Source organism: Hoplias malabaricus, chromosome 2 (genome assembly GCF_029633855.1).
Source record: "Hoplias malabaricus isolate fHopMal1 chromosome 2, fHopMal1.hap1, whole genome shotgun sequence".
NCBI classification, from domain to species: Eukaryota; Metazoa; Chordata; class Actinopteri; order Characiformes; family Erythrinidae; genus Hoplias; species Hoplias malabaricus.
Window position 1 is genome coordinate 13,669,287 of NC_089801.1, and position 10,581 is coordinate 13,679,867.

Below are 10,581 nucleotides of genomic sequence, written 5' to 3' on the forward strand. Positions count from 1 at the left end.
TATAAATGTCCAAAACGAAAAAAGGCTAGTTTTGGCTTGAATTTTCATGATGCTAATTGGTTCCTTGCTATCTTAGCATTGTAGCTCCAGTGAAAACACAAAAAAGCAATCTTCAGACAACAAATATGTTTTAGTAGACTGACTCCACAGAGAATATATATTGGATTTGCTGCTGAACGATTGCTTGCGAATCCATTTAAAGTGGAAGCTCAGAAGTTTGTGTTAGCTTGTGTCAACACGCTAATCGTACTTTGGTGTGCAAGTTCCTTTTCCCTCACTGCGTCTCTGCTGTGGACTTTTCTGAGTCTACTCTCCATTGAAACACACTTGCACACAGCAGAGAAAGCGCCTCTGTAGTTCCTGTTCATCCAGCCATAGAGGATGGGGTTGGCGAAGGCCGAGCACATGGCAATGATATGGAACACTGTGTAGAGCAGCTTGAAGTCCTTCATCTCCAGCATGCTGTTGTCGATGTCGATGGCCAGCTGGAAGGCATGGAAGGGCATCCAGCTGATTGCAAAAACTGCCACTACAGCAGCCAGCATCTTGGTGGTCTTTCGTCTGCGCCTGTGCCGGTCATTCCGCCCACCACCAGGGCTAACGTGCTTTCTGAGCTTACTCCAGATCCTGGCGTAGGCGAAGGAGATGACAGAGAGTGGCAAGCCGTACTGTAGGAACAACATGGACACACTGTAGACAGTACCATCTGTGCTGCTGCCCGGCCACTTCTCAGCACAGCCCTGTATGCAGAGGTGAACAATTCTCTATTGTAAATATGATAAATCGTTTCACAACAGTGTAACAATGTATCACCAGCTCTTCTAGGATTCTAAAATATGTTATGAATGTTATCAGTGTCACGCTATCATAGAAAATACAACAAGTATTATACAACAGCAAATTCAGAGAACACAACTTGATTGGTCCAGGGTTCCCTTTTTTCTGTACCACATCACTCTAAGCCACAGTTATTGAGTAAACGTTGGCTTTGTAAAGCACCTGACCATTACTGAATATTTTAGGTTAAGTACATTTGCACATACTGAAGAGCAAGAGTAGAGCAAAGAGAAACTAGGCAAGCCTACTTTTGCCAGACCGCCATTAGCCATTGTCACAGAGGTGTTTCTGGCATTTCAACAACATTCATTCATTCATTATCTGTGACCGCTTATACAGTTCAGGGCTCGTGGGTCCAGAGCCTACCTGGAATCATTGGGCGCAAGGTGGGAATACACCCTGGAGGGGACGCCAGTCCGTCACAGGGCAACACACAAATTCACTCACACCTACGGACACTTTTGAGTCGCCAATCCACCTACCAACGTGTGTTTTTGGACTGTGGGAGGAAACCGGAGCACCCGGAGGAAACCCACACGGACACAGGGAGAATCATTTCAAAAACAGGAAAGCCCAAAATACATACCTATGTCATTGGAAGGTCTGTAGAAGCTTTGGTGCTTCATATCAATACCTTGTTTACAATAATAACAAATAATAACAAACTATAATAATAGTTTATCTTGTCAGTTGCTGACAGTGTGTGTATGATCATGGAAAGCCTGTTATTGTCTGTTCATACCACGCTACAAAACTGTAGCACTGTGCTGAGATGACATTAAAGCAACTCGTTTACCAGAAAGCATTTAAGTTTTTGAACATTTCTAAAACCAAGCACCTTAACATTTTATCAACCAAGTAATCTATACTTGATAAAGGAACAGGGCATCACTGGGAACTAAATATTTATGTACGGGCTTACATATCTATAAGAGTCCAACTGATAAAAGATAGTGGCGCCACCTTTTTTTCTTTCTGTGAAATTAGGTATCAGTCAGTAAAAGTAAATGCCTCTTCTAGGCCGGCTCGGTAGGCAGTCCAGCAATATTATAACAAAAAAAATTCTGTGTAAACTTCCCAAACTATCATTGTCCCAGTCGTTTCAGTTAGCAGCTTTGACAAACAAAATTAAACTGAATTAGAACTAAACTATTCCCCAATGATTCCAGGTAGGCTCTGGACCCCCCGCGACCCTGAACTGGATCAGCGGTTACAGATAATGAATGAATGAATGAATGGAACTAAACTGGAAACTACCAAATACAACTGTAACAAAAATGGCCTTTAGTTTTATTAGGCAAATAATGAAAAGCTAAACTAAACCAGACATCAAGGGTACTACTTTTCTTATTGGAAGGCATAATGAATAATTAAACCCCTTTTAAAATCCTTCTCCTGCCACATACCCCCCACACCCCCAAAAAAATGAAAATAATAAATAAAATAATAGTAATTATAATTTGTTAAAATAGGAGTGTTAAATGTAGATATAACTCTACACCTCTGCCGTTATTCAGGTCTACCTACACCTGCAGCTCAGACTATTATGAAAAGCTTAGCTATATGATACTTAGTTATATGATGCAAGAAACCTTGGCTTTTTGAGTTGGTATTAACAAGCTTAAAAACTGTATAAAAATAAAAATAACTCAAGGCCGTGATTTAATTGCTGAATATTAGCTCATTATACCATCATCTTACTTTATTAATTTTTTGTGGAACACTCCGTAAATATGGGTGAGTTTGTAAGAAATGTGCAATTTCTATGCATGAGTGTGTGACTTTGTTTAAGTGCTGAGATGAAATGACATGCTAGATATTTGTGACACCTATTGGGCCTCATATATATGTTATATTTCCCCTTGTGATGCACAGATTTACCTGGATGCTCTGCTCGGGCGTCAGATCAAATGTCACATACTCTCTGAAAATGGCTAGGGGGCTGGCTAGCACGGCACTAGCCACCCAAGTGACTGTGATAACCATGGCGCAGACGTCTTTGGACATTTTGGTCTCCATGTGGTGGACGATGCTGCGGTATCGGTCCAGAGCGATCACGTTGAGTGTGATGGTGGACACATTGACAGCCAGGCCTTGGGCATAGGGCAGCAGATAACACATGGCCTGTCCGAACTTCCACTCTCCGTACAGGGTGGACATCAGAGTGAAAGGCAAGCACAGAGCATTCACCAGCAGGTCCGCCACTGCCAGGTTCACGATGAAAAAGTTGGTGACCGTGTGCAAGTTGCGGAACTTGTAGACGACATAGATGACCAAGGAGTTCCCGGTAACTCCGAACAAAATGATGGTGCTGTACGCCAAGATCAGAACCACCTGAACGCTTACGAGCTTTGTGCTGTCCTCCAGCCCGTCCAGTAAAGTGCCATCATCCTGTAGGTTGGGCGGAGTGCAGCAGTTTGTGGGTGCAGTGAAGGAGCCAGTGCTGTCCTCTTGGGTTGTGTTCTCTTGGTTTTTTACATCCATGTTTGGCATCCATGCACAAATACTGCAGAGGAAGTCAGAAGATGCTGGTAATTATCTCTACTGTAATAGAGCCAAATAACAAGAAAGTGGTCTGATAAGTTTTTTTGTGTCACAGAAAGTTTACAAATACGTTTTAAAGCACTGTTCATGTAATGTAAAATTTAAAGATTCTCTTGTAATTTTAATCACCTTTAAATCGTGTAAACCAAAACTCACTACTTTTGAATACAGTATTATCCCCAAGAAAAACCCATGCTTTTGCAGCACTTTCTTGCAGAACTCATAACAAATGCAGTGATGAATAAATTCTTGTTTACCATTTTCAAACTACTTTGCTTTTTATTTATTTATTTATTTTTAATAAAATGACAATTGTCATTTTTACAACTATGCAGTTACAGTTACCTTAAAACAACAAGAGTGAAATGTTTCATTCATTGTCCGTAATCACTTATTCAGTTCAGTGTCGCGGTGGACCTGGAGCGTACCCGGAATCACTGGGCGGAAGGTAGGAACACACCCTGGAGTGGGTGCCAGTCCTTCACAGGGTGACACACACACGCACACACCTATGGACACTTTTGAGTCGCCAATCCACCTACCAACGTGTGTTTGTGGACCGTGGGAGGAAACTGGAGCACCTGGAGGAAACCCACACGGACACAGGGAGAACACACCAAACTCCTCACAGCGGAACTTGAACCCACAACCTCCAGGTCCCTGGAGCTGTGTGACAGCTACACCACCGTGCCGCCCGGTATGTTTGAGTTTTGAATTATAAATATATGTTACACAAACGTTTTAAAACTCTTCACTTGAGATTTCTTAAGTGTTACTGATTTAAAGGTACGCTAGGTAGTATTTTTGTTAATCTTAAAACTACAGCTTCAATATAAGTGTGAGGCTTCACTGACCTGTGATATAGAGAATAGAGCCTCTGGGCTCAGCACTGAAGAAACTGCATTATGTTCGTTTTGGAGCAGGGTAGGAAACCGCCCCTCTTCTTCTTCCTCTTGATTTCAGGAGAACTCTGTAAAAGTGAATTACACTTTGCAACTGTAGGTGGAGTAAAAATACTAAATCGTACATAGTTTTCCTGAAAAGTGTCATAATTTTGATAGTCTTAAAGGGGACATATTATACCCCTTCTTATACAGCTTCTTGACAGCTCCCTCTCCTTACAGACTCATGGTGCGGAGTTGTCTTTCCATAGGGGAATTGTGCTAAGCAACATCAGTGGATTTCTTCAGAGCTGAGACAAGAGTGGTGCTTTATTTCTTCTGTCTCTTAAAGATCAAAGCTTTAAGTCCTGATCCTCTGATAGGGACATGTTATGAGTCTCATCTTTTTTTCTAGATATTTGACTCCTGCATTTGGTTTCATTTAAACGATGATGTACTCCTGGACTTTCCCTTCCTTATTCAAGTGTTTTAGCTTAAAACTACACAGCCTCGCTAATGACTCTGAAAGTAAAATGAATAATGTTTGTGTTTCAGTACGTGATACAAATGAGGGGTGATTTTAATTATGGCAAACATTAATATGTGGCTGCTTAATACAGTAAGAGAAACCTGTATGACATTTTTTTTTAAAAATCACCTTCATTCAATGGCCAAATAATAATTCTTGACTCATTAAGGTCCATTTTATTTTATTTTTAATAATTGATTTTAATAGAGATGCAATGGTTTATTCAAATTGTCTGAGGTACATGAAGAATCAGATTTTCACATTTTCATGAGGCATGTACAGAGGGCTTCTCCTGAAAAGACAATGTGCTGTCATCCTCGCTGACAATGGGAGTGCAGCCATGCATTTATAGATGCCTTCATCTGCTCCATTTCTCTTCAAAAGCTTTTAACGACAGCACAGAAATTGGACATTAAGCTGTAATGCTATCTGCAGCCAGGCAAACAGCCTCCTCAGTTCGGTGCTTCGAAATTCATTTCATTACAGCCTAATTAATCGCATACTTCATACAAATTAGAGACCTTCCACCAGTCAATAAGGGAAAAAGCCAACAAAACAACCACATTAGCATCAGCTTCTTGGCCATGCTCATCTAAGTGTATTAATATCAAGTTTGCCCCCCTTTGCTGCAGTATGTTAGTCATTCTAAAGGCTGGAATATTTCTTTAAACATTTGATATATTCAGCCATAATAAAAATCAAGTCCTGAGGTTGGATGATTAGTTCTGGATTACTTTCACCACTCCAATTAATCTCAAAGGCAATGGATTGAGTTCATATAGGATTTTACTGCTTTAGAACCCAAATGCTGAGGGATTATTTATACGGCTGATGCTTGGTATTGAGCAGGGTGAATTTTGACTCACGTTCATTTGCTCCAAAGTGTCCCATTTGATTAGAGAAATGCACACTTTAACACTTGTGTTCTTGTTGGCTGCACATAACATGCCCCAAGGAGGGTGTTTTCAAGTAAGTGGATTGATATTTACACAAATTACATGTTTAAATTGGTTTCCCAAGTTTCTACTGTACATTTTAACAACTGTTATTTGCTAAATAGCTTTACCACCTCTTATATTTGACAGTTATTTTAAAGTCTAGCTCAAATAAATAAAAATAAACAGGCTTCCACTTTTTATCAGCTCACCTGCTCCGCGCTGTAGATGCTCCAGTGAGTTTATAGCAGAAAATAAAGAGCTCCTGAGACACTCCAGAGAGAAAGAACTTCGTTCAGAAGCGATGGGTCCATGCTGAATTGTCTGTTGAACTAAGAGAATAACTTCAACATCTCTCTCTCTCTCTCTCTCTCTCTCTCTTTCCCTCCCTTCCTCCCTCCCTCCTTGTGGGTCGCAGTATGCGCTACAGAGCCGTTTGTACAGAGCAGTTAAGGAGTCTTGCTGCGCGGGGAAAGCTCCACAGCGTTCACCTGCAACTAAATGCACGCAAGGGGGCGCACGGTTTTATACAGAAACCAGCACAAACAAAGCACAACTAATTGTGTTGTTTTTGGAGTATCTCCTTTTTCGAATAAAAAATATTTATCGTAGATTAAAGTTTGTACTTTGAGAGTGACGGCTTCACGAGTAAAATCAACATTTTTAGAGCATATTTACTGTTTTAAGGGAATAACCTAAGAGGGCGTATTTTCTGTAAAAAGAAGGCAGCCATGTTACTTGTTAAAATGTAGGCCGCTGAATGAATGTCAAACCAAGTAAACAAACCGTTTTTCCCATTCACTGGATTTTAACGTTTGTGCAAAACACAGTGTGCTAAGGTTTACCTCTGTGTATACAGGGCATTCAACTATTTTTAATAACATTCATTCATTCAGGGTCGCGGTTTTTAAAAAACATATCACTACTTTTTTCCCAGTAAATTTTACTCATGGCTTCAACTGGTAATTATTTAATAGGCTCTGCCAGACTTTTCCGTCCACGCTTCTCACAAAAACACCACAGCTGTTTTCAGTGAAGGCTGCAATGTCAGGAAATGCAATTATTTTGAAGCCAGGGGACTCGTTACACAAAAACCAGCCCATGGCGTTGACTCATGCTAGGTGGAAATGATAATACAGGCACATGTGACATGTAAAATTAAGTTACAGTTCAGCAGACTTTGTGTAGCTAAATAAAATGCTGTTCATCTCATAAACATGTTGCTATACAATAATTTCAGATTTTTTTTTTATTTGGCTACCATAAATACACCCAAGGTTACGTTCTAATCATTCACAGTGGGAAAATTCCTAATATATCCTTTTTCTTATTCTGGAATTTGTATTAGCTGTTGTGAGTAAATCTGTATTCACAGTCATGCCTATATTATGAAATATTGGTCTAAGTTGTTTGTCTACGACAAAAAATGTATGGCATTTTCCAAAATTGTTACTATAATATTTTTAAGGAAGAAATAAAAAATGTTAGAGACATTCCTTCTCTACTGCTTGACAATCTGGTGTCAATATTCAATACAAATTTATTTCTAACTGTTTAGTGTTCCACCCTATGCCACTTATTACAAAAAAAAAAAAAAATAAGTGCTCTCTTAACCACTGTGAGTGCACGGATTCAGTGATCTTCTAATACAGACTCTGCAGCTGCATCTTACTCAGATTTTATTGGGATACAGACCTGGACTAGAGAGGGTTAAAAGGGGTTGTTTACAGCTGCCTGACCAACAACAAGAAGACACAATTTAAAATGCACTTCATTATTAACTTTGTTAACTTGACAATGGACTGTGTTATTGTATTCTACAAAGAGCCCCTTTGTATGAAGAAATTAATTTGAAGTATGATTGATAACATAATTTAGACAGCTATGATACATCCCAGTTTCAAATTAAAGCTTTAAATGGGATATGGAGTCTTAATGAAACATCTGTGACATGCTTTGGCCAAAACATAAGATTCATACAACACAGCAGCGTTCTCCCCCAGTCTAAACAGCCCTGATCAGAATGACTTTAAATGAGAGTGAGCCACAGTTCAGTTCAGTGCGAGCACCGTGGGTGAGGAGCATAAGCTCACCATGTTTATTGGGTTTGTCTTGCTCTGCTTAATCTCATCTTTGCATTCTCACATAAACCCAGGTCCATCGTTGTGGTTGAAAAAAGTAATTTGTGCAAAACTCTAAAGTGCCAGCATTTTATGTAAGAAGTACAAAATCAGAATGACTCGTTCTATCCCATGATTTCAGATGTGGGCAGCAAATACCTAATCCTAGCACAAGAGGGTGGGGGCAGATAAGACATTCATTTGCCGAAATGCTTGATCTTTTGTCAGACCAACACCAATGACCCACCACCATGTCTGGCTTCAGTCTAAGGAAGCAGTTGCCCCAGTCTCTCACTCTATGATTGATTTCTTCGTCAGCCTTTTAATTAAGTGTCTCCCAAGTTTCATACAGCACTGGCATACTTAAATACATCAGCTAAAAGGCATAATTTTATTGAATAGCTCCCATATCAATAACATCAACCAAGTGGAACTGCTGTCTACAAGCGTTAATCATGCTGCTGTTGCCTTTGCTAAATATCGCCATGTCAGTGTCTCAGATATGATATACATAGCTGTCAAATTTCTTGCCCACTCACATCAGATTTTCATTAATGTTTACTTTTACTCTGATTCCATTTTGGAATAAGTCTATTGATGTTAGATGAGTAAAAAAAGAAGGGTTTAGTGTACGTCATCTATCAAATCATCTTCCAGTTTTGTGCTGCAGTATTCTGGGGAAGCATTAGTCTTAGTGAAAGAAATATGATTAAAATTATTACAATGACTATCTATTATTGGCATGACTCCTGACTCCATCTCTGGATGTCTCCTGAGAAGCAGAAGTCTCTGATTCATGTCTGTGTGATTTGTGTTTTACTCGCTGGTGACCCAAGCAGCCACTCCCTTGGGATTTAATATAGATTGATAAATAAATCCAAAAAGGGTTTATTCACTTCAACTTTCTGGAAAGGACAGCCAGCAAAAAGCCAATAAAGACAAAGAGCAAGTACAAATATCATAGCAACACAACCAGGATAGAAAGTTGGATGGATTGATAGTTTGATAGCTGAATAGATGGGAGTAGAAACCACTAAATATCCACCCACTGAAATGGATATTGTGCCCCTCTCAGCAACTTCCCACCAACAACACCTTAACCCTGTATTGGGGATTACTACTTACTCTACACGACTCGGCTCTTCTCAGCCCTTTTGCTTTGTGAGCCTGGTACCTGGGACTGGGTACTGTTTTAGTATCTGCTTACTTAGTCCAAGTATGGATTACGCATTATGTGTAAACGCAACAGAGCACTGATTTGTCAGAGAATTGTCAATTATGACAAAATGCAGACACCCAGCACAAACTAGCCGTTTGTAAAAATCTCCAAGCTACAGTAGAGATCACATTTGTTTTCATCTGACTCACAACAGCAGCTTGGAAAATTACACCATGGTCTTTTAAAGAAGATCAAACGCTCCTTGGATTGGGGGCTGATGAAAGATTCCAGTGAGAGATGGATGGTACAGCAAGTAACGAAAAACTTTACTGATGTATCTAAACTGGTGCACAAAGCTGTGTTCAGTATCAAAAACAACAATGACATATGAACACACGATGAGTAAACAACCTTAATGTTACTGCTGCCGTTGTTGTGGTTTTTTGGGCCTTAAGTCCTTGTTAAAGACGATGTTTAACCACGTCACTGTCTACATTCCACTTATTGAAGTGGAAAATGAACCAGGTGCCAGGGACCAGAAAATGAGTACAGTTGAGTAGAATAGGTGCCATGCAGTGGAAAAGTGTCAGCAGAATTCTGCCTTTAGTTTGAGGGATTTAACCAAAAAAAAAAGGAAAAATAAGAAGAAGATGCATTCCATGAAACGCCACAGAGAACCTGAGAGGTTTTACGGATTGTTTGAAATTAACTGATTGAAAGTGAATTGAATATATTTGCCATTGATTTTTAATAACGTGTTCCACCTAAATCAAATTATGCAGTGTCTTAAAATCATACACAAAGGAGATTCAGTCTGTAAGTGTATTACCAGAACCAGAGACTCATGAAGCTTTTCCTCTGAGGCCTTTCTGTCAGTCACCTCTAATTCCACTCCCTTTAATAGCACCAGCCAGGAAACTGGGCTCTGTAAATGTAATGAAAAATTCAAGCTCTTTCATATGGAGTTGGCGCAAAGGGCATATTTTGTTATTGCCTAGGCTTATGAGCTATGGAAAACAAGCCCCTACACTTGAAGAAATGTTAACCGTGCAATATGCACACAATGCACACGACAATTTATTTACATATTAAAACAACAGAACCATTTAGAGGGCCCATATCTCACATTTTCTTGTGTTTTTATCCGTCCCAAGATCCACTTGTGTGTTTATATGAACAGTCGTATTTCACTTTACATGACTATTTTCTAACATTTCTTCAGCCCCCTTTTTTAAGCAGGTTGTTGAGGGTTTTTTTATGTAACTTCAAGATTAATCCATTGTATTTCCTACATTTTGTAGATACTTATTATCAATTAATGCTGAGGTGCACTCGTCGTGGACACTGGAATTAAATGTTTCAAGTAATTGTAGGAAAAAAGAAAGCTATATAGGTGTACAAATAATATTACATTGTTTTGTCAGATTTTGTGATATTTCTGATTAAATTACCTCTGCCTTTGCTCTTGTGGTGGTTTTATTATGTAATGCCTGTTGCCTGAACACAAAGCACCAGGCCAGCCTCGGTCCCAATGCAACCTGCCTCTAATAGAATTTACCAGACTGCATTAGTCACC

General features: G+C 39.6%; 1 protein-coding gene across 1 annotated transcript; it reads right to left on the reverse strand.

Annotated features, from left to right (window-relative positions):
* On the reverse strand, positions 1-6,110 carry npy2r (neuropeptide Y receptor Y2). The gene is made up of 4 exons (XM_066661188.1): positions 5,939-6,110; positions 4,236-4,351; positions 2,719-3,343; positions 1-740 (listed from the first exon to the last, which is right to left on the reverse strand). Exons 3-4 carry the CDS (start codon positions 3,328-3,330, stop codon positions 210-212), a joined length of 1,143 nt encoding a protein of 380 aa, XP_066517285.1. The 5' UTR covers positions 3,331-3,343; positions 4,236-4,351; positions 5,939-6,110; the 3' UTR covers positions 1-209.
* Between the last annotated feature and the right edge of the window lie 4,471 nt (positions 6,111-10,581).